The sequence below is a fragment of the Fundulus heteroclitus genome, unplaced genomic scaffold, assembly GCF_011125445.2.
Source record: "Fundulus heteroclitus isolate FHET01 unplaced genomic scaffold, MU-UCD_Fhet_4.1 scaffold_37, whole genome shotgun sequence".
Lineage (NCBI taxonomy): Eukaryota > Metazoa > Chordata > Actinopteri > Cyprinodontiformes > Fundulidae > Fundulus > Fundulus heteroclitus.
This window is the reverse complement of record NW_023396781.1, coordinates 3,109,125-3,134,496: the sequence shown is the minus strand read 5'-3', so window position 1 is coordinate 3,134,496 and position 25,372 is coordinate 3,109,125. Positions and strand designations below refer to the sequence as shown.

The 25,372-nt window shown below is 41.3% G+C and overlaps 1 protein-coding gene across 1 annotated transcript in view; it reads right to left on the bottom strand.

The window, feature by feature from the left end:
* Positions 1-25,372, bottom strand: part of piezo1 (piezo-type mechanosensitive ion channel component 1) — a 97,377-nt gene that overhangs the window by 45,539 nt on the left and 26,466 nt on the right. The window contains exons 2-11 of the mRNA XM_036130651.1: positions 17,378-17,473; positions 14,242-14,407; positions 13,998-14,139; positions 12,137-12,359; positions 9,712-9,925; positions 8,840-9,011; positions 7,719-7,805; positions 4,014-4,077; positions 3,233-3,339; positions 2,563-2,642 (exon numbers count right to left, since the gene is read on the bottom strand). Coding sequence (XP_035986544.1) covers positions 2,563-2,642; positions 3,233-3,339; positions 4,014-4,077; positions 7,719-7,805; positions 8,840-9,011; positions 9,712-9,925; positions 12,137-12,359; positions 13,998-14,139; positions 14,242-14,407; positions 17,378-17,473 — 1,351 coding nt within the window. The remainder of the gene's footprint in view (positions 1-2,562; positions 2,643-3,232; positions 3,340-4,013; positions 4,078-7,718; positions 7,806-8,839; positions 9,012-9,711; positions 9,926-12,136; positions 12,360-13,997; positions 14,140-14,241; positions 14,408-17,377; positions 17,474-25,372) is intronic.

Below are 25,372 nucleotides of genomic sequence, written 5' to 3'. Positions count from 1 at the left end.
AGCTCAGAATGTAAAACAATTCAAAGCATTGTGTAAAAGAAACACACATTAAGATAAAGATGTAAAAAGGCTAATTTTATCCAAATTTAGATTGAGGTTTAATTTTAAATCCCAGTTCAAATCTTATCTTCAATCCCTTGTCAGTCATTAGGGAGCCAGATACTTTGATTAAAAGCTTCTGTAAACAAGAAGGTTTTCAGTCCTGATTTAGAGGAACCAACAATTTCTCCACATCTCAGGTTTCCAGGGAGTTTGTTCCCTAAATGCTGCCCCACTTCTGGTCCTGGTAACACTAAGTACGCCTGTTTCATACTTGGAAAATTCTCATTCCAAGTATGAAACAGGCAAAATTCCCTATCTCAGAGAATTATTTTCTCCTAAGACAATTACAGTAACTACTTTGTGGATCAATAGCAGAGTTTTTTAATCTCTCTGTCTGATTTAAGACAGATCCATCATGCTGCCACCTGCAGCACAGCAGATATCAGCATATAAGGAGGCATTCTGCTGCTGTCTTCAGAGTCTGACAAATACACTGGCATATTGTAGCGCACTCAGATTCCACAGCTGCCCGGACACTAATCCAGAACCACTGTTTACATTTTTCCCAGACATTCTGGTCGCGTGTCCAGCAGTAAGGCGTAACTCCACATCCACTGGAGGTATGTGGGTTTTTTTTTTCCCCAGACTAAGCTAAGTGCAAGAAACAGGTCACATTTCTCACTTTTCAGCTGAAGTCTCCAAAACGTTGGGCTTGTTCTGAGCCAGATGGTGTCAACAAAACTGATTCAGTGCTGTAGCAAATCAGAAACACTTACTGAAAACACAGGTAGGTCTGAGTGCTAAAGAAGTCGAACGGAGCATGTTATTATACTGCCCGTAGCAGAAGGTCCGTTTGTTTCTCCGAATGAAGACTGTCCCATACAACCCAGGACGGAAGCCCTTTAATCCTGCTTACTGTCAAGATTGCAAATATTTATATTTCAATACATTTGCCAGAAACTTTAAAGTGGTACTACTCGGGTCGTCATGATGGAGTGCTGCTGGCCGGTTTGACCACCTTTACCTGATTGACCAATGCAAGTTTTCTGCTATTTCTAAATAACTACAGATTTAACCTGTCAGCAGTTCCAACATGTATGTCGGTACAAAGTTGTGGCTGTGGCACCAATTGCCACGGTCAGGAAGATGGCCCAAACTCCCACCATTTCATTGAAAGAAAATTGATTACAATGTTCAGGAACAAGCCAGGCTGAAACTACAACAACAGCAGAGTCCCTGTCCACAGTTAAAGCAGTTCCACGTCACCGTGGACTGGACGAATGCCAAATAACAAGAAGCCCTGACCCCATATTAGCCCCTAAAAGTTCCATCATATATTTTGCTGTTTCCCACATGAACAACCCAAATGTGTTCTGGAGAAGGGTTTTATGACCAGGCGACATAAAGATTGTGCTGTTTGGTCAAGAAGTCTGTTTAGAGCAATCAAGGTGAGGTCTAGTAATGATCTTGTAAACTGTAGAGCACAGCAGTGGCAGGATCATTCTGTGGGGCTGTTTCAAATCAATGACACTGGTAAACTACACAAAATAGATTGAAGTCTATTTTGCCTAAAAAAATGTATACAGCTAGAAGGTTGAAACTTAGACACGGATGGATGTTTTAATGGGACACAAACCCTGAACTAACCTCAAAACTAGCTTTAGCATTAATAAAGCTGCCTAGCATCAGGCTTCTGGAATGACCTTCTCAAAACTCTAAACAAGTGATCCTTAAGTTCCACTCCTTAAGGGCCAACTTTTATTTGTTACTCTGCTTCAACACACCAGAGTCAAATAATCAGATGATTAGCAGGACTCTGGAGAACTTGGCTGCATACTGAGGAGGTAATTCAGCCATTGATTCAGGTGTATTGGACGGGGGACACATCTAAAAGTTCCAGAACACCAGACCTCAAGGACTGGAGTTGAGACCTCTTTAGACAATGGATAAAAGTTGAGTTTGGGCAAGGAAACTATTCAGGAATCTATTCTATTAATTCAGAAAAAAGGAGTGGTTTATAACCTGTCAGAAGTTGACCAGAAGTGCTACAAAACCCATAAGGTTTCATGGCGACTTGCTAAAGGACTTTTAAGCGAATATTAACAGACTTAGATTACATATTTGAGCCTGCATTAATAATTTAGACCTTGTTCCTGGAATTAAAATTCATTGCAGTCCTATTTTTTCTAACCATTCTAACTTAAAAAATTAAAGGTTTAGATGAATCATTAAAGGCCCCAAATTCACACCCATAGCCAATGGAAACGTCCCCCAGTAACTGTACATAGGGACAATATGGTTACAGAAATTTACCACAAAGTAAAATGTCAGTCAAAGAAATGACACCGCAACACGTACTTGAAAACAGTGAGGTATGAAAACAGTCACATCACTAAGCTTAAATATCACCCTACATTAAAAGAGATTTTAAGTGTGCAAAGTATATCCACTTCAGTTTGTACATTTCAAAATCATAAAGACACAGTTAAACGGAGACCCGTTCCAGCTTGGTGATAGTACCTGGAACGTAGCATCCAGATGAGACAAGCCCACAGCAGCAGCACAAAGGTTAGCCAGCTGTGGTAGGTGATGCTCCAAACCTGAATGACACCAAACAGACTGCATAAGAACAACTAACTGGGTCAATATGGGTCACATGGCAGGAATAGCTAGGCTTGTTTTTAACTGGAGTTCTGAGGAGAAGCTATGAGTAGTTAGAGTCTTACTGCATTCAGTCAGAAAACAACAACTCTGTTACAACGATCAATGCAACACAACATCTTTAGAATGAAACAGTCTGCTCTGCTTTTAAAATGAGGGAAATAACTGAATGTAAATGGGACAGAAGTTTAAACATTTCTAGTACAATTTGAACATATCACTGCAAATATCTACAAACTGAAGTTGTTTCAAGATTAAACCAATTTCTGATTGGGCCTGGGCTTCACTCTGAGTAGCCGTTAGCTCACCAGAACAGACTCAAGCTGAGGTCAATAAAGATGTTTCCTATTGCAGGTAATAACTTCTTACCGCTCTGCAGAATGCCATAGAAAAAAACTTTCTCTTTAAAGATTCAAACAATAAAAATAATGAAACCAAACCCCTGAAAGCTTATTTTGTTTCACATTATTAACTAAGTACAAAGCTACATTGGCATTATGTGACTTTATGTGTGGGAAATCATGCTTACCATCATGGCTATGAGGGCGCAGACATAGCTCTGCTGCATCACCACCCTTCCCAGCAGGAAAAATGGGCTCTCATTCAGCTGTCCCTTACGGGCCTCACCTGCAACACCTGCAACAACAAGAGTCCATCAGCGCAGACAAGAGCACAGGGGAGACCAGGACAACCTGGGGGCTGCTGTGGATTTGATGAGCAACCTGGCACTAGAGGGAGTGAGAGTTGAGTACCAACTGATGACATGAGCCGCCATAACACCAAGGATCCAGCGGGTCCTGCTGGCCAAGAGATTCTGTTCTGTCTAAACCCTTCTGTCACCATCAATCAGCAGCCTTCCTGACCTACTGAAAGCATATTGATGGATATGCCAGTGTAGCTGCAACACTCTGCCAAAAGCGTTACGCACATGGTGGTTGATAAGTTCAGTGAAGCTGTCTAGATTTATTGGGTCTGGGGCTCTTTAAAGAACTGTCAGTACAAAAATGTCCTCACAGGATTTGAAATAAGGCTGCAGAGGGGTTACGTGTTGGGGGGGGGGGGGGGGGAAAGGTGTTACTCTGTCCTGCATGGAACCCCTACAGGACAGCTCAAATAAGCATAAACAAGGTGTTGGTGAATGTTGTGGACAAGAGCTAGTGACTAGGTCCAGTTAGTGACTAGTTAGGTAGAGACGTTGTAGTTTTTAATCATCTACCAATTAACAGTCAAAAAATTTTTTTTTAATTTACCATGTAAGATCTGTCAATAAAAGCTTTAAGGAATTTAAAAAATAAGAACCTTACTCATACCTGACTGATGTTCTCCAGTCACTGTCTCCCCTGGACCTTCTGATTCCCTGGACACTAGGGTGATCTGAAGCAAAGTATCAAAGATTAGGTGTTTTCTTTTTTCTATGTTTCTTAAATACAAAATATTCCATCCAAACACACTCACGGAGGAACGTCATAATAAACCCTGAAAGCAGGTTAGTAAACCATTCTGGAGAGCTACAGACCAGCGATGGGTGTGGAAAGGTTTCCATTTGGAAGGAGCAAACATGTTTAATGTGGGCACCAGACGGCCTAACTGCATGGGCTTTTTTCCCAACTGAAAACATCTCCAAACATAAGATGCTGTAAGAGGGTTCAAATGTATGCACCTACTTTCAGCCAGCTCACTGGGAGTAAGCAGCAACAGGTGGTGAAGAGGCACTGCTGCGTAACTTCCTGCTTCATACAGGAGAAAATTCTGGTCACTCCACTACTGTCTTTGACTTTTCATTAGCAGGACTTTATACTTTGGGAACATTGGGGCGCGCTGGTGGCCCAGAGTGTGACGCGACCCGTGGACGGAGGCCTTAGTCCTACCCGTGGCCCTTTGCCGCATGTCTCTCCACCTCTTCCATCCCCCTTCCTGTCAGCCTACTGTGCTAAAAAGCGAGCCACTAGAGCTGTGAAATGTCCCTCAAAAAAGAAAAAGAAAAAGTAACATAGGAACAGCAGGATGGAACATTTTAGGCCCTGAAAATGTTGCTGCAACCTTTAACCGCAGAGCAGTCCAGGCATAACAGTGGCTATTATTTTGTAGATTTCAGAGCAAGTGATCGAGCATCCAGGGTGTTCTCTGGACAATGTGTGAGGGAACCATATACTTAACATGAAACTATTCATTGAGCAGTAAAGGAGGCCCAGAGTTAGGAGGAGCATCATTTCACTGGATCCAGTACAATTTCCACTTTCTATGGTGCTGCTCATTAGAAAGTGGTGGGTTTAGCACATTTCAGTAAATTGCTCGTCTCTCTTGTTCCATTTGAGTTACCCTACACCATGTAAGTACCTGGTTGTCGCGGTGATCTGACAAAAAGCTCATATGGTGCTGTGCCGGAATAAGTTAAAATAATGGTTTGATTTTTTTTAAGTGTCGGTCTGTGAAGTTATTCTCAGTCATAATTCTTTAAAAACTTTTAAGCACTAATACACTGCTGGATTCCATTGATACGACCCTTTTCAGTTATTTGAACCAGCTAAAATCAGCTAAAACAGATAGGTCTGTCTGACTCACTGCTAGCCATCCACTAATCACGGCATTTCTTCATTTCTCAACAAACTCAACATCTCTACAGAACAGGACATCAAAAAATGGAAACTTTGCGTTTAAATGCCTCTGCAGAATCTGTCTATTTACTATTAAATGTCATCAAGCAAACATTTGCAGAGGATAAAGCAGCGAGCTTGCATCAGTGCTGTGCAACACATGGAGGTATGGCTGATACCGCAATGAAGGAAAATCAACCTTTCATCTTTGAAACCATTACACGGATCCTCAGGAAAAGGTCAGAGTACGTCAAAGCCAAAACCAAAACCAAAGCACTGTATGTTTCATAGGTAAATATATGCAGCCTTGTGTCATCATACAGGATGCAGTACTCGAGTTGCAGTCTATGATTGCCTCCGGCTCTAGGAGCTTGGTGAATTCCCCCCACATTATGCTGGGACATGACGAGAAATTATCAGAGAGTAGTCAGACACGCCTGCCACGGTCTATAATTATGACAAAAACATGACAGAATAGAATAAAGAAGTTATCTTGGCTCTAAAACACAACTTAACATTCTCAGAAAAAAGTTAAAGGTGCTGAATAAGCAAAAAAGCCTTTTCTAGAAATAGCAAGGTCTCCACCTTCACTGTTTAAAATTCCCAGCTGGCTTTAACCTCAGACATGATATGCTCAGTAGTGCAGAAAAGGAAAAATAACTCACATCCTTACCTGATATTATTAATCTGGTGGATTATCTGTGGTACTCCTTCTGTTCCCAATTCACACCAGTGGAACACCTGCAGGCCCCCATGCCAGTTGATGAAATGAAACAACCACCCAGCCTCTGATGACCATCATTACTGCCAGGCGCTGTAACAGCTGCCTGTGAAGCCATCATTCCACCCATGACGCAACCATTTACTCATTCTGGTGCCATTCAGACATGCCTGCTCTTACATATCTGACCATATTCACACCCACTGGTCTGCATGTGGACCAAATACATCCAAACTGCTCCTTTCTAGCCGAGGGCTTGTTTTTAACTCTTTATCTGTGTGTGTGTGTGTGTGTGTGTGTGTGTGTGTGTGTGTGTGTGTGTGTGTGTGTGTGTGTGTGTGTGTGTGTGTGTGTGTGTGTGTGTAATGGGGCCACAACAATCTGCATTACTGCCTTTTCAAGAGAAAAATTGGTGGAAGGACACCAACAGAGATGAATCAAGCTTTTCCTGCATTCAGTCTCAGCAGAACAATTCCTAGCTCCTCTTGGGATGATGTTAGTGAGAGGTTCAGACATTCCACCTGATACTGGGTAACAAATATCAAAGCAAGCGTCATCAGCAGTATCCTGATAAGACTAGATTAAAATACCAATAGTTCACTTGCATAGAATAAAGAACACATCATATATCTCAGCAAGGTATTTTAGAAGGGAAAAACTTTAAGTCTGGCACAAAGAAAATGTTTTCAGCATCGTCGATGAAATTCCTTTGCTGCAGAAAGCAGAGGAGGTATTCAGAAGAGCAGGGTGGGGGTGGCCTCTGGGAGCACTTCTTCCACTTATAATGGGACATTTATGCTGTAAAGTCCAACATACTAAAAACTAATATACCTGTTCGAAAGAACAATTACCAGAGTGCAAAAACCTGGTTTCATAAGTTTGTTGGAGCACTTTTTGATTCAGTTTCTGCATTGAGTCTCCTTATCGCGCCACTTCTTCATCCAGACATGGAGAATACAGCAGATTAATGTCTCGCATAGAACTCACATAGACCTGGTTGGAAAATCCATGCGGATCTTTTAGCATTTCCAGTCTCATCTTTTTCAAGTTTGGAGAAAAGTCCAGTTTTTGTAATATCCCCAGTTATATGAGGCTGCTTTCTCTCTGCCATGCTGTCGATGTAATGCTCATATACTGTATTTGTACGACACCGGAGTGTCTCTTGGCTAGGTCTCCCTCAAAAAGAGATTTTATCTCGAGGGATAAAAATACATTTTTACTGTTAAAATTTTTAAAAAAGATAAACGTTTTAATCCCCTGTAACCTCCCTGTGATCTATAGCTTTAACTAAAAGGAGTAAAGGAGCATCATCAGGATCACTACAGCTGAACTCAGACTGAAGATGAATCTAAAGCTGCTTTAACAGTTTAGTTTGAGGATGGCCAGATTCCTGCAGCCATTTGTTTGTTTGCCTTGTATTAATTTTTCACTTGAGTATGTACAATGAAAGGAACGTTATTTGTGAAGAAGCTTCGAAACTATTCAATTCAATTCAATTCAATTCAATTCAATTCAATTTTATTTATATAGCGCCAAATCATGAAACATGTCATCTCAAGGCACTTTACAAAGTCCACTATTCATTAAAGTCTAATTGTTTCCATCACACAAACCTGCAATTTTACCATGGGTATGTATACTTTTGTGACCCAGTGCATCTTGTAGCTACATGTTGATAACAGAGATGCAGCTCCAGTTACCTGTGTCTCGTCTTCACAGTTGTCTTCTTGTTCATTCCACGATTTTAACTCCACCCAATCGTCCTTTGAAGCTTTTCTTTTTTCCAGCTGCAGACAAAAAAAAAACATTATAAAAGAGCCATCTATCCAAGCGACTTTTTAATACAGGAAATGCTTCTCTTTGGTGTAAGATTGTATCATTGTGCTACAACACATAGTCAGATCTAGCTCCTAAATAAATCTGTTCTACTGGAGACCCACTATACATAACAGATTTATACAACGTTTACCCTATGTGTGAGAGCCCAAACTGTGACTCTTTGTTTTTCCAAAACGATTGCCAAAGTCTAGGATCCTTCCAGCAAGGTTCCCATTAACCAAACAGACCAAACTGAAGGAGCTTAGACAGACTGTTTGCCAAACATTAAAGAACTCTAAGACATCTTCCATCAGGACACAGGTAGAGGAGAAACTCTGTCATCCTGCACCATGTTTTTATCAGTCAATCAATCAAGTTTTATGTCTAAAGTGCTTTACAACAACCATAGATTGATCAAAGTGCTGTACAGAATTAAAAACACAAACAGAAATAGTAATAAAAAAAATAAATCAGCTGCACAAATAACTGTAATTCAGTTCAAAATTTAAAAGGAGTCCTAACTCTCATGTATAAAAAGCCAAACTGAACAAATAGTTCTTTAGCCTGTCCTTGAACAGGGGCCGGGTTGGGATGGAACGTAACTCCACGGGAGGAGCGTTCCAGAGTTTGGGCACTGCCACTGCAAAGGCACGACCGCCCCACGGTTTACACGTCAACCGTGGGACCTCCAGCAGATGTTGCTCACAAGAGCGTAAGGCTCTACAGAGCTGGTGGACAGTCAGAATGTCACTCAGGTAAGAGGGTGCAAGGCAATGAATTGAGCTGAAAACAAACAAGAGGTTTTTCTGACCCAAACCGGGTTTTATACCTACCTATATCGTTTCAATACAGTCCCATGAATGTTTCACATGCACACTTTATTTTACCTCCCCCTTCTCTCTTGGTGCTTGTTTACAATCGGGTGAGTTCATTCCCCCTGCTAGAAGTTGTGGAATAGTTTTTGGTGAAACAATTGGTACCACAAGAACAATGCTGTAAATACCTGGTTAGATGTAGCCTGCAATCCTGATTTGATAACAGCTGCTACAGTAACATACAGCAACAGGAGGATTCCTGGATTGACATAAACTGGCCAGCCGTGACTGTGGTTCAGGATGAGGTCATCAGGCATGGAGCAGTTTCCTGGTATGATGATGTCCTTTAGACCAAAAAGTCTACGCAGGGACAGAGACAGGGAAGGAGAAAGATCAGCTGGGTGAAACAACACGGTCCAGATAATTAACAGCAGTTTACGATCACAACACCATGAGGCATTAAGAACCTTGGGATCAGCGGATGTGTGAGTAAGATGGTTATTCACATTCTATTTTGATTTTTAACAGAACTATCAGATGCACAATGACTTTAAACAGTGAAGCATCCTGATCCAGTCCATGGGCCATGTTCATTCTCATTCATGGGAATGGACTGACTCCCAGTTCTACCCATTTACACTGCTAGTGACACATAAAGAGAATCCAGACCCAACCTGGTCTCGAACGGTGTGCTTTCCAGCATGATGGTGTCATATGCCATGGCTGAACTGACAGCAGTATGGCTGTATTTGCTTCTAAAACTATTCGATGTTGTACCTTCAGTTTAAAATGCACACAACAAAATGGACCAAAAATTGTCATTTGAAGCAACAACAAAAAAATGTTTGTACTCCTGACAACAGTTTCTGCCATGCCTGTAGCACTCCAAAGCACTGACGCTGGTGTTGTACCTTAGAGAACATTTGGACCAATAACTCTCTATAGATCAGCATTAAAAGGGTCATCTCAAACATTTGGCCAGACTGAATACTGAAATAGTAAGAAGTGAATAAAGTCAGTTTGAAGCATTCTGTAAGTTGAAACAGAGGCCTGGTCGTACCTGGCCCACAGACTGTGGGGAGGGAAGAAGGCCTGGCCCAGCAGACTCTGGTACAAGTACAGGCACACCATGTGGCCAGCAGCGAAGAAGCCCACCATCACACACAGTGCATTAAATCCCAGGAGGCTGATGGGTAGATGGCATGCCCACCAGGTGCACACCCCAATGAACAGGAGGAAGTAAAGTGCTGAGAAGGCAGATGGTAGCGTGATGCCTAGAGGGGGAACACAAGAAACATTATATATAAGACAGAAAGACTTTGATGCAAACGGTTGGATGTTTCCCCACTAGAGGAAGACTGCTATGACCCTTCAGAACATGAAGAGTCTTAACAGTGGCTGCGGTTGGTTGTCACACATAGCTTGCCTCCCAGGACCCGGCAAATTCTAAAGCCAGGTTCTGGTGGCTCATTATGATTGTGGGAGTGTGTCGGGGTCCTGGAAGGCAGCGGTGGCACATCGTCTTCAGCTTGAGGGCATACACCTGGCCACCAGTGTGGTTTGGTTGTCCAGAGTGTCTCTGGGTCGTGACAAAGCAGTGGTAAAAAGCGTTGGACATTACTAAAAGCACAGCAGGAGCTGCACGATTGGGTTCACATGAAAGGAGGTTTTCTAAATATGCAACGGTGTAACCTCGTTCTAACAGATCATGCCTGTTGAGAGCTTAGGGTCTTTATCCAGGGTGAAGGGGTGCAAACATGCATCCTGTGATTCACATAACTATTAATTCAGCATAAGCCTCAGACTAATCATACCGTCCACATTGTAATGGGACGATACTGCAATATAACCAGTCAAGCACCCAAACTATTTGGAGATGTCTAATAGAACATGCTGAGGAATCCGAGGTGTTGACCGAGCCTCCAAAACCCCTGATACCAGTCTGCAGGGCTCTAAAGTAAGGCCTATCCACAAAAAACCTCGTCCAAAGTCCACTGAGCCTAATAAACTGTCGCTAATGGCACCGGTCCTGTCAGGCATAGAGGTTCCCATATCACTATGCATTATTGGACTGGTGCCCCGGTTTCATGCTCCATCTAAGCTCCAGCAATTACATCCACCTGCTGTTTATAACCATAGCTGAGCTGTCAGCAGAGCTAAGGTTTCATTCAGCCAACATACCTCTGTAGCTCTCGCTCCCAGTCTGTATGTCCATGTTAGTGATTACCATCCAGTTCCTACAGTCACTTTTTATTGCTTGCTTCACTGATCCCTGGTTCTGAACATGGAAGTGAATTGAATTGATGGTAATGATGGAAAGGATGCAGCCTACCAGCTTTTCATAGAATTTTATAGTAGAGACAGTTTGGATTAGATCCTTGGTCTTTCTAACCCTAACGTAGAGTTTTCCAGTGAGCCCGGGGGTTTACCTGTAAATTAACGAGGCATTTAACAGTTTATTTGCAGCAATTATTGTTTAAGTGTTTTTTTATAGTAGGAAAGCATCTATTTTCAAAGTATTTGTTACTCTGAGATTTTTCCTTTTTGTTGCACTAAGGCTAACAAATAGGACTATGTATCTGAATTTTAAATCTGACCTGGCTAATCTCAGGTTAGCCCACATCAGAGAAAAGCGCCTCAAATGAAAGGACATCTAAACATTCTACTTCTTACTTTCTATCTTTAAGAACTATTCAGATCTGGCAAGTCTGTGAATCCAAAAATCTGAACCTTGTTTACACCTTGTGATGAGCTGAAAGTCCAAGCACAGAACCGTTCAGTCATCTATATTACACCTATCATCTACCTCAGAGCCTGTAGCCATTTTAAGATGTAATATTACTGGATTAGAGAGACGCTGTGACGTAGCTATATGGTACAGGAGAACACTGTGTGATTGCGTATGTGTTGCAGGACTATGACCTGAAAGATCCTTTGGATACAGTTTTTCTTTCCACTTTCTTTTCACTTCAACAATCAGGACTGTTTTTGTGGCAGTTTATCACACACTGTGCAACAAGTGGAAATCCTTTTGAATTACTCACTGTAAAGGAACAATACTGAGGAGAGCAGAGATGCTTAGATCACAAGTCTAAATAATAAATCAATTTGAATAATTCATCAATTAATCAATTAAAATTATTATCGATAAGAAATATCTTGTGAAATCTTTTTCAAATCTTTTCTAGAATAAAACTGTTACATACAGAGACCCTGAGTCCCTGAGCAGCAGTGGTCTCCCTTTTTTGCAGGTAATACTTGTACTATCTATGTCCAGCAGGAAATCATTTAATAATGCTCTGTCTACCATTGACTGACTGGACACACAATATTCATTTCTGGAAGGTAATTTAGGAACATTTACAATCAAAATAAGGGAACACCGTGTCCAGTTAAATCACACAGCATAATGAGTCAGATCTTTTGGTTTAAGATGAGGAACTGTGACATGAGCTGAAAAGATAGCGTTGTTAATCAGTCCTTACCGGCCAGACCCAGCAGGATGACAACCATCACCCTCCCCAGGTCCCGCAGGATTTTCAACACTTTGACTTTGAGACCTTCTGCCAGCTGCTTGGCTCTGGTTGCTGTGGAAACCTCCTCGGGGTCACCGTTCAAAGACCTTTCCTCCTCCTCCTCCTCTTCATCAGCTGATGACCCTTCATCTTCCTCATTCTCTGTTGTTGTGTCTGCAGAATCCTCTTCAAGCTACATTATTTCATGAGAACAAATATTTAAAGCCACAGTTACCACTGGGGTGAAAAGGGGGAGACGAGATTCAGGGCCATTAGGTGAGCTGAACATGACCTAGCTCCACTACAGGGAGACCAGAAGGAGATTACACTAAATGTTTTCGTAGTATATTACGACCAGTTGTGGTCACCGGTGTTAATAAAGCAAACCACTGGCCGGTGTTTTCTAAGAACGTTTGCTGTTCTGCTTCGGGTGCAAGTATTTTATTTATTATTTCACTCATCTTTTAACCCTATTCCAAAAACCCAGAGTTTTTCCATAAATATTTGCTGATAAAGTCATGACTGCTTCCCTTGATGGGGGGGGGGGGATCAGATGACCCCCTTTGGGGGTCTGGGGTTATGGGTCCCCCGGTGCCTGCCTCAGTGCTTGGGGGAGACGGATCTTTGGTTCTTCACAACCACTATTGAGCATTTTTATTTTGGATAAATTGTACATACACAAGTGCAGTCTCACAAACACCTACAGGTGCTGGGTTCCAGGTAGTAAGTGTTCACTTCTATACAGCAAGCCCGTAATTTATTTTTTTACTTTCTTTTCTTAGCTATAACATTATACATGTCAGTTTAAATAATAATACATATGATTTAGCAATGGTATCAAGGTGTTACTTTATTGTATCTGTTATACTATATCCGTTTTTGTTCTTTTTACATCTCTCTTTGCAGGTGATGAAGCAGACTGAAGTCATTTTATCATTCTCTTTCCCCTTTATCTCCTCTTTCTTTCTTTTTCTCTTGTTGTTCTTCCTTTCCTCTCCTACTTTCCCATTGTAGTGTCCACATAATTAATAATCACAATAAAACTATTTACATGCACGAGTCAAGCAGAGCACTATGGCGAAACTGACTGCTCCACTTGTGAAAGTAAAATCTGTCGAGCTCTATTTGGCATTAAGACAACAATTCTTATTGCCACATTGCTAGACAGGACACTGGAAAAGGAAAAAAAAAAGTCATGACTGATTCTACATAAAACCTTGGTACATTATTAAGTGTGGACACTGATTTTACACGGTTGTGGATTAAAATCACGATATCACTCTCAGTCCTGGTTTCCTTTACACTTAACCCTGTAGTAAATTAAATAGCCAACTAGTTCCCAGTGTGTTACACTTGAACAGGAGTTGCATTGCACAGGTCAGTGAAGTCACATTGGTTGGTAGGGAGGTTGTGACTGATGAGGGGTAAAGTGAGTAACCCTCCCCATGTCTGACACATGGCTCCTACATCAACATGTCTGCAACAGTACCGGTCCACTCTCAGCAGGACAGCACTGGGCCCTGCATAGGAAAGGCTGCTCTAATCTAACAGCCTTCCAAGCCTAACGTCTATACATATCTAATTAGCTGTTTAAAGCCGGTTTGACATCTCAACGTCTGCATTAATTGGCTCTAGAAATATTTCTAAAGGCTAAAGGGGTCAAACCTTGGAAAGGTATTTATCAAGGTTTATTTGAACAGTGGCCAGAAAGCCGATAAACACTGAATAGAAAGCAATCCAAAAAGAAGGTGAAAACAGAACAAAAGGAGTCAGTCCTAACTTTGGCATGCTAAAAAAAATAAGCCTTTAAATACAATATAAAGAGACTTACTGATGTTATATTGGCTGCAGCCACCATTTCTCTGTTCCTGACCAATCTGCTGCAGAGAACAATAGTAACGAGTGACACCACACACACTCCTACATCCGGACACAGGAGACGGAGCACATTCCAAGGATCCTCCAAGGGAAGCCTGCAGAATATGAAGTAAGCACCAAAACATGAGCAGCACACACTAAGACCCAGTCCTTTGAGATTTTGCTGTAATCATTAAAGATGTCTACCACACACATACCGGGACAGTCCAATGTGTCTGGTTATGGTTTCCCATCGTGAACAGTTATACCCTATTGCGTCGTTGAGGGGAGTAAATGTATGCAGCACGGCCTGGAAACAAATGTGAGCCAGAACGAACAGTAGACTGGTGCAGAACACTGTTTTAATAAACCGACCAGTGTGACCTGAAAGACACAAACAAATGAAAACAAATGTTATATCTGCAATCAAGCATGAAAACCATAGATGTGCCGAGAGCCTGTTGTTGAGCTGTATGGCTGCACGATATCAGGATATTTAATGGTAATATTATTACTAAAAATCCCTCATTATTCACCTTCGCTTTCTCAAGCCTTTACCAGAATATCCACCCCACCACTCTCCAAGAGCTTCAGCATCTCAGCCACTAAATACATACATCACCTTGGGGGGGCGACAGCAGCACAGTAGCTTGCACAGTATCTGGTGAGTTGCTGGTACGAATCCCCACTCTGATCTTTGGGCAAGATCATTCACCCGTTTTGCCTGCTGTCTGTGGTCAGAGGGCCCGGTGGCACCAATTGTCTGGCAGCCCTGCTTCTGTCAGTCTGTCCCAGAGAAGCTGTGGCTACAATGTAGCTGACCACCGTCAGTGAGTGAATGTGAGTGACTGAATGTAGTGTCAAGCGCTTTGGGGTCCTCAGGACTCAGGACGGGATAAATTGCTACCATTTAACTGTGGTCATTATGGGCAGTCAGTCTAAATACAGTATTTTACTGCTTAAAATATAATATCCTACCAAATAGTGCAACTCTATAGGGCAGCCGTGGTCAGTGCCTCTGTCCTTCAGCCCTGCCTTTTCTACAAACTAGTAGGATTTCTGGAAATCAGCCACTTCCTCAGTTTCCCGAGGCACTTTCCTTCAGGTTTTTCTGTTTCACCCAGGAGTTTTATTACCTCATATATTTAAATAGCAGTTTATAGTTGGCAGGAAATGTGCAAATTTGTCTTGTACTTTGGTCATAAAGATCAGCAGTCCTTGTCCTCTTGCCGTGGGAGGTCAAGGTCTTTGAAGCTGTGCACAACTCTTGGATGCCATTTGTTTGCATTTTTCCAGTATTTGGCTCTGAGTGGTTCTCTAGAGAACTGGCTGTGGACATCTGAGTATTCCATAGTAGGTTTTCTTGTGGTCAATCCTGGCAGTGCAGAGGTTTGTAGATCTAGCCATATAAACTTGGATGCCTTATGTAGACCAGTCCCTGGTATGGCTCCTCTGGTGTCATACCATGCACTTATTCATGTTGGTCGCAACTGGTTGAAGCTTGTTGTGAGAGGCAGGTTGTTGGGCAATAGTTGGAGGGTGTTACCTCTATCTGGTGGTCCTTAATGAGCAGGACTATCCAGCCTTGGCTCTAGTGGATCCATCTGTGCTGTTAAACGTTCATGAGGGGTAGTTATTTTCTTTAAACTGCACATACGTATAGTGTCTGAGCTAAACATTACATCTGAGAGACTGTCCAGAGACCTGCGGGTGGGTTTATTATAATGTCATTACACACTAACACTGCGAACAAACCCTGGATTGTGCGTGGGGGAACATCCTGTTTATTTTCCTGACCTGTTTTTCTAATGTATCTCTAGAGGCAAGTAGCCAGAGGTGTGAGTCTTTGTTTGGCATGCTCTGCAGGGCAACTTTCCTTCCTGTTTTAAATGGGTACCTGCAGATTGTGTAGTTTCCTCTGCCTATAATCTGATGAATAATAATTGGCCACAAGTGTTCTAGAGCCTCCAGAATGTATAAACTTTGGTATTTCCTTGGAGAATGCTTCGGCATTGCACCTCTCTGTTGTTCAGATACCTCTGTGTTGTCTTCATTTTAGACCCAGGTTTCTCCTTCAGGGACATTGCTCCATATGGCTTCTAGTAGTTTTCCTCTTGCATCAAAGCATCTCAAAGACCATTGCTACTGAGATGTATAGCCTAGGTTGTGGTCTATGGAATGGTATCAGTGGGTATCATCTATATAGATGAACTCATATCTTCTAACAGACTTTCAGAAGTCAGTATATGTAGGCCATACTCTGTCCTTGTGTGTGGGTCATCAGGCTTGTCAATGCAGCTCAATTATGCATTCTTCCCCCACCTGTCCCCCTGGTTCCTCCAGCAGCTTGTATTTGTATTCTATCACATTGTTACAGCACATTCATCTTGTGAGCATTGACATACAGTACTGTGTCAGACACTGTTTCTTAGCCAAGTCAAAGGTGGAGTTTTAAGTTTCTATATGTCCTATGTTCTTATCATAACCTCTGTCCATTGGCGGGCTCTGCATCTCAGCAAGATGTCCCCCACTTTTGTCCAAATATATTAACATAATGATCCATTTAGCTTTCAAGCACGCAAACTTTCTTCTACTCCTTCAAAGTGATGGGGATCTGAAGATCTTTTGACAAATAACTTTGGCCATTGCATTATGTTTAACAATGTGTCTAAAGATCCTATTGGAAAATTAGTCCACAGCTAGTTGTTCTGTCTGTTAAACATAGACGCCTTGCAAAACAAAACAAATGAAATGAGAATATTCAGATATAGAATCATAATTTCGTGGACATTCACTCTGCAAAAGGCTGGTGAGAAATGTACATGAAGTATTATTTCTTTTATAGGAGAATCCAGCATTTTGTTTAAAGCTTGCAGTGCATCATCATGGCATTACCAAACTGTAACAAACCTCCATACTGTGCCAGAAAAAATTCTTAAAGAACACATTTTATTTTGTGCTTTTGGATTCTAATTTCTGCATACCAAAACATATTAAAAGTGTATATATGGTTTCTGAAGAACTGGGTTAAATGTTAACACCCATGTTTAAATACATTTAATATCTGGGAATATTTACAGTTGAAATGTTCTACATTACATTTTAATGCAAACAATACAAAACTCGATGTTTAATTTAGACTGACGAAAATATTGTATGTCTCTAATGTCAGTGAGCAGAGATGGCCTGTGCAGTAAAATGTAGCCTTGAGCTTGTGTTGTTTTAGCTTTTATCACGATCTTTATAAATGAACCCAAACCTAGGTTCAAGCAACATCCCTACTGAATTTCAAGCTGGCATCTCAGGAAAAGTAGACAGATGTTATTGAACCTCTTCACACACACATGATCTTACCTCTCACTGTGTACTTGTTTGGGCAGAAGAACCATGGCAGCAGCAGCAGATAGAGGAAGTAAACCAGTGACAGTAAGTTGAAGCGGAAAAGAGAAGCTGCAAAAACAGAAACATCACAATTAACATCTTTCTGAGATTTTGTTAAACTCTCAGCTCTGGAGATAAGAACACTTCCTGGGTCATCCTACAAGTGAAAAGAACTGGGTTTAAGGGAAATCCTGTTTAGGTGGCAATGAGCATACAGTCATGACACTTAGAGCATTTCTTATAACAGGATTAGGGAGGCATGATATATCAGCATCAACATTGGTAAAGGCCAATGTTAGTATTTTTTTTAAAATATTGGTATCGGCTCAATGCATGAAACTGCACCAATGTCAATAACTGATGTTTATTTCCATTTTATTAGTTTCTATGTGTGTTTCTAGAGGGGTGGGAGCATTTGGCACTTGCTCAACATTGATAGTGATGCAGCGCAAGATTGTGTAATATTTAACTTTCAAAATGGTAGGGAAATGTACAAAAAGTTGGTAAATTTTAATAATGGATATCCATATTGACCAAAAGTTTCATATCGAGGCATCCCTAAATAGTATTAATAAAAAACTCTTGTGTGCCACAATTAATGCCAAATCATTACAATTACAATTTCAAAATAAATCTAAAAAAAAAAAAAAAAAAATCACATGATGCTTCATAAACTTTCTTCCCTTTTAAATTACTGAGAAAAACTAAAACTAGTTTGAAGTCCGGTCGGTCCAAATGCAGTTGTTGTGTCACTTACAGAACACATAATGCTCTTATCACTGTTCAATGTCAAAAGCAGTTCATATCTACTTTGGTGGGCGTGGGGAGGAATGCATTACGGTTTCATATCCCTGTTTTATACTTAAGTTTGCAGTGAAAATTATAGGGAGGTAACTACACCGACCATCAAAACCGGTGAGCACATACTAAACTCTGTTACCTCACCATCTGACTCACTCATGCTCTGCTTAGATATATATTTTCCAGAAGTATTTTTTCTAGAGATTAAAGATTATACAACACACACACAGAATTTTAAAAACAACTAACTGGATATGGTTTAATTGTTTGTGGATTTTCTGTAATCCAAACGTGTTTAAAAAAATTGGGGGTTGTTTCTATAACAATTGCACATTGTTGTTGGAATAGTGTTGAGGAAAACTTGCTCAAAACTCTCTAACTTCAACTCAAATCAACAGCTGGATGGTTGGAAAGTTAAACACAACATCGATCCCAAACAAACCAAAATGATTTCTGGGTTTGGAATTAATTAAAGAGCTTCTGGAATGGCCTTCCTAAAGCCTAAACATCTTGTTGAATATAAATAAAAGCCAGGTCTATTCCAGGAAACAAACATGCATACATTTTCTATACCCACTTAACTCTTGTAGGGTCACAGGAAAGATGGATGCTATTTCCTTCCGGTCAGAGAGAGACACAGGATACAACTTGGACAGACCACACAGTTCTGATGACCATACACACCCTCGATCCCAGTTGAGAAAACTTGAAGTAGGCCAGTCAAGCTTCATTTTGGATGGGGGGAGAATGCTAGAGTACCCAGACAGAACTCAAAAGGGCACAACACAAAACCTCCACAAAAAGGCCCAAGCTGGGATTCAGGAAGGACACAAAATCAATCAACTACTGATTCACACAAATTGTGCTAAAACATTGCTCTGGCAGCTACAAAAAGCGTAAGGTTGAGGTACAAGGTGTGAACTAAATAGTAGTGGGAATGTGTAAATAAATGATGCTCTCAGTACATTTCCGACCTGTAATAAACAGCCAATTGAAATTTGTGCATCCAAATTAGCTAAACTAGCTAAAATGTCTTGCAGTTGTATGTTGTTTAATCATTCCACCATAGTAAAAGGCTGGTTTGAATAAATCATCTAAAGCTCACAGTTGAAATGACATTTCTGACCCCAACTGTATGTGTGACACACCACAGGGAATATCATGCTTTGCAAAAAATAATTCTAAATAAATAACTGAAGAACTGATTAAAGTTTTGAAAAGCTGCACAGTCATCTATCTATTTACAGAGATGCCTCTGAGATTGTGAATGCTGGAAGCTGTGAAGGAAACATGTCTGCATGAACAAAGTTATCACTCCGTTCACTGATGGAGTGGAAGTGACATATGCCCAGCCGGCCGGCTGGGGAGCGAGGTGTCTTCCGGTGGTGGCTGGATGCAGAGATTTCATGGCTAATTCCTTGGCAAAAGAGGAGAGCTATGTACAGACCTCTCAACTTTTATCAAAAGTTAAGAGTGAGATTATGCTAATTTTGGGGGCGGGGCTTGTTTGGGGCGGGGCTAACTGGACCCTGGAAGAGCCGGTGGAGTCTCAACTCATCTCATTTTTATCCCACCAGACACTGAAGTAGACATGTATTACTTTTGTTAAAAAGAGAAAGAGACGTATTAACACCTTATTGTTCAGTTAATGGATTAACATAAAAAACACACAATTGTTCAAATAATACTGAATAAAATTAAGTAGTTTTAAGTTATTCACCGAATTATTACACTGTTACACATTAATCTATGGGTTTGTTTATCATTGTATATGTATAACCTGATTGGTGAATCAGGCTGAGTTTCATCAAGCCTTTATGGTCAACATTTTCCCCTCAGCAGCAACACTAAAGCACACAGAGGTTCCCGCTGGGTCTTTATGCATGATCCAGCTGCTGATGTCCCCCTCTTTTCAGCTCAATGCACTTCTAGACTGTTACAGTTTATAACCAGCCCGTTGCCAAAAACGCATCCCCTGCTGTTTCATAGAAATATACACTTGTAGTTGATGTAACGTTTTCTATGTGTTTACACATGTGTTCTGAACTACTAGTGTGAATTCCAGGCCTGTGGGACAATTTTTAGATTAAAAACATAGGGGGATGCGTTTTTTGGCAGCCCCATTGCCAAAAAACGCATCCCCTGCTATCTCAGAGGAGTTGACACTTGTATGACTGTATTCCTGTATATCCATCTGTAATTAAAGGACAAGGGTCAGCAAATGCAAATTCTGCCATGTAAAACAATGACAGCGCAATTGTCGCTCTATGATCTGAAGCCCCATTTGGAGCTTTTAAACAGGCTTTTGAAAAACTTTGATAATTTGCTGCTGTAATATTATAGATTTTTCAGAATAAAAAGCTAGCAGATGTGCAGAATCAAAACATAACAGAAATACAATTATAGAGCATTCAGTATTGTAAGAAAGCCCAAACTGTTTCTGGATAAATAGATTATTGTATGAGTTAAGTTCTATTCCGTTTTATGCCTCTTTCCTTGTAAGTTTGAAATGTCCCATGCTCCTGAATGCACCATAGCTTTCTGACGCTCACGAATGCATCACACTGGTCTATGAACGCTGTCTGCACGTTTGATCTTCCGCTTAAGAAAAAGCTTTTCAGTTTCAAAACTCACGTCGGTTCTCACGGTTTATTGTTGTGTGTGAATGACAAGAGACCACAACAAATAAATCAGCCGTACCTCGGATAAAAACTTTGGATTTAATGTTGTTCATAACACCCGTACTTTTGTAAACGAATCTGCCAAATACACACAGTTTTTTTCACACTAGAAGTACATTTAAACGTTTTTATATAATTAATATAAGAAGAAGTCGCTCCGTTGGTCCTATTTTAATTCGTTTTCCGTCGATATTCATTTGTACAGAGCGAGGCGCGCTCCCGCGACAGGGGATGCATATCTCGGCAGGCATGCACTTTTGAGCATAACACCGGCTTACTTTCACCACTGTTAAGACTAAAATTATTCATAACTCTGATCGCTCTTCCTGCTGCTCTGTTAACACGAACTGCAGCAGGAATTACTGATGGCCACAAGCTGTGAAAGAAGCCGAAACAGCTCAGCAGAAGGCGGAGTTTTGTGGTCCGCAGCCCAGATGGGCTTTGTGATTTTTATGCGTGAGAAATGCCATGTTTGCGTGTGAAATGCCATGTGTTGCGTGTGAGCGTGTGAAGTTAGTGAAATGCGTGTGTCACACGGTCAATGCGTGAGAGTTGAGAGCTATGGCTATGTACCACACCACCACAATGGCAGAGAGGGACTCAAGAATGGCTGTGGCTCAAGAGAGTTGTGGTAGCTAGCTAGCCATCTGGACATAAGCTGGTGTCAGTGGCGCAGGGCAAATGTGGCATATGTCACTTCCACTCCATCAGTGAATGGAGTGATAACTTTGTTCATGCAGACATGTTCCCTTCACAGCTTCCAGCATTCACAATCTCAGAGGCATCTCTGTGGATAGATAAATGGCTGAGCAGCTTTTCAAAGCCAACAGTGGCGCAGGGCGACAGTGGCACGGGAGTAAGTGAGTTCGTCCTGCAATCGTCGGGTTGCCGGTTTTATCCTGGGCAAGACACTTCAGGTGAACCACCTGCTGGCGGTGGCCAGAGGGCCCGGTGGCGCTGTGGCTACTAACATAGCCACAGCTGAATGTGGGTGAATGGATGAATGACTGTAGTGTAAATGGCTTGTACTTGTACAGGGCCACCTGTACAAGTACAAGCCATTTACCAACAAATCTGAAGAGTATGGTCCCAGTTGGTAAAAACAACTTTTGTAAATTAAGGATTATGTCAAGTAATACGTTTCTCATAGAAATACACATTTCATTCTCCATTAAATGCCACAGCATCAGGTTCCACCTTTAACTACAGTGTGAGTGGTGTGTGTAGAGGAGCTCCACCCTACTGCCCAGCTAATCATGAAACACACTAGAACTGATGTCTGTGGACACACGTGATAACAGTGGTGAGGAGCCAGAGCACATATCAGTCAGCAGCACATGGACATGGGCCTGTTGTCTTTCCTAAGCAGGTCACATGTTCAGACCTTCGGTATCTCACTTTAAAGTGTTCCGCATCAGGATGTTTCACCTGTCTTTGTTCAGGTAGCATCCATGGTATCATATCCAGTGTCCCTTTGTTCAGGTCAGTTCCTGGAATAATGTCTCATGCGCCACATGTTTCCGTCTACATGGGAACAATGTTGTGGAAAACGTTTTTCTATCATTTCAGACTTGCACTGAATTTTTACCCAAACAACTAATATCCAGCTTTTAAAAATGATGCTGTCAGAGCCCTTTCACGAACACGCATGTTCCACACCTTCTTCCCCGTTTCTGCTTTATTTCTGTTGTGGCATGACAGCATCGCACACAGGCCTGGCATGATTACTACAGAGATTTGAGTTGTGTCATGAAATAATGAATTATCCTGGAGCAAACAAAGAGCAAATGCCTTCAACTCACAGAAAAAATGTTTTTGACAGTAAAGAAAGAAAGCCCATCATGTACATATACTAATTCAGCTGGTCTACATATGGTGAACTAGCTAATATATTACCCTTTTAATCCCAATACGGAACATTTAACATTTTATCTCATTTTGAATTTGGTTTTCTCCAATAAACCCCCTTTAAACAAACTTTCAGGACACAATGTTTTGCCTTCAGTATTCTGTCTGTGTGAATCAGGAGAGCTTAGTGTATTTCCTAACACCCTGTTGTCTGAATAAGCGAGACAGAACAGATAACACCAAATTTTTTAGAACACAAGCAGTTCAACCTTGAATCTGCCAGATGGTTTTACTTGTGTTTCTCAGAATTACAAACAGCAGCATCTTAAAACTGTTCACTGGAGTGCCTGACTTCAGCTGGTAGCCTTTTACATGTAGTTAAAACAAGAAGCGAAGAATGGGTGAATGCACAGAACAGGGGGTCATCTGCAGTGGAGAAGGCTTTCTGGAAAATGTTAATGACATTGAAAAAAAGAAAGCTGCATTTTTTCAATTTTGACCTGGCGGAACAAACAGAAAATACAGCAAATGTCCAATAGATCACCTAAATAAATTCTTCTTCCAGAATTCACTTTCAAAAGAAAAGTCTCAATATTGTTGGATGTCAGCAGCATTTTAGAAAAAGGTTGAAAAGCATATTCTGAGGAAAAATGTTATTATTGTTACATAAACTAATGCATTTATTTTAGTGATGGAAGCAATATGTTTGGGGGAACTTATAATCACGGATTACAACACACCCATTTCTTTATGGACACATTGTCCCTTAATTTATGATAAAATGTCTGAGGTGCTGAGAAAATATAAATGTAGACATGATACAGGAAAGGAGGGCCATTTAACTAAAATATGTAGGTTTTGGTATCCCTTTAATACTCTTTGTCACTATTCCCAAAGAAACCCAGTGCTGTATATTGAGAGAAAAGTAACAAAAAAGGAGCTTAGATTAAACAAAAATATGAAAAAAGTATTGATTAACAAGCGAGTCCTTGTTACAATCCTGTTATTGGTATTCATGGAAAGGTTCTTAAGACGTTGCCATGGAGAGGAGTGTCTGCTTTAGGAAGCTTCGGCCCACAACTCTGCTTTTGTAGATGATGTGAATCTGTAGTCATCTTCAGGCCATGACCTTCAGCATGCACTGCAGAGCTTCACAGCAGAGTATGTATCAGCCAGGATAAGATTTGTCTCCTCTGGTCCCAGGACAGAATGCTACCGGTGAGGCAACAGCAGAAGGAGGGAATTATACTTGGAATTTGAAAATTCTACCATCTGACTGCAAATGCTGACCAAAGGGCATAAAATCATTTGGTTTGCATCTTATGGCACTCAGCATCACATTGTGTTCAGTTACGTTTTATAGCTATGTAACAACAGACACAATTCAAATTAATTTTCATCTGTGAGCTAACAGTTCTCTGTCTAAAAGCATGCCTGTCAGGGTAGATGTCCACTCCAAACTGTCCTCAGGTGAGACTGCTTGTGCATGTCTGGCTGGCTTTTGTGTTTCTGTGTTGATTCACTGGCAAACTGCTGTTCTGTCCAAGCTGTACCCTGCTCCCTACCAAACAACTGCTGAGGCAGGCTCTAAAATCCCCATCACCCAGAAAACAGTATGTAGATGATCGGATCGCCAATCCTTTCCAGTTAAAAACATGCATGTTAAGGAATCTGGTGATTTTAAATTGACTTTAGGAATGTGTATGAGCTAGCTTGGTTAGTCACCTCCTGTGTCTCTCGATGCTGATGACAGGAGACCTGTCCAGGACAAGGTGGAGCCCATCTGTCCTCCACATTCTGCAGAGATCCTTTAACATTTATTAATCTTTTCTGGGCACAGAAATGCAGCATCAACTAGTTAATTCAACAACCTGCATGCCCAAATCTGGCAGCCCAGTGCAGAAAGAATGGTAGCCCACTAACTCTGCCGCCTGACCGTGTTGCAAGTGTTGTGAAAAAGAAACACATTTTCTGGGGTGGATTTTGGCCATACAGACAGATGAGAGGCTGACTATTATGGTGAGGGAGGGCATCATTTGTGTGAGTGAACCACACATCAGGCTAGCTGAGGATAAACACGCTGCTTTTCCTCAAGCTCATTTTTTATCTGCGACTCGAATTCGTCATGACTATCTACTACATCACACAGGCCGTACAACTCCATGCTAAACAGAACATGCAAGAGCACATAGACTTCACGCTACAGTCAGGAGGTTAACCTCAACTCAATGGTAACTATAGGCAAAGGGCAAAAACCCTGGAATTACCTCATATGTAATTCTGAGAAAAAAAAGTCCATACAGGTCAGGGAGCAACACATATTTTTTGTCTGCTTCAGCAGCTGCATTTCCACCCACAGCATTAAGCTGTTCCTCCACAAGCTGGTTGTTTGTGTTTCCACCGAAGGCCTGAGACCTGCGAAAGGTCCAAAAATTAACCCGCTCACAAATGACAGAGGGACGTCTCTTCTCACTGAGTGTCTGAGGTCGGGTAGGCCACTGTGGACCCACTAAAACTGCACGTCTAATCTATTTAGACAAACAACCCTCCTCGGAGGATGGTGCTAAAATTTCCTGGACTCACAGTATATGAAACATTAACTGGATATTTATTTAAACCTCCATTTCTCCTCTGTGTT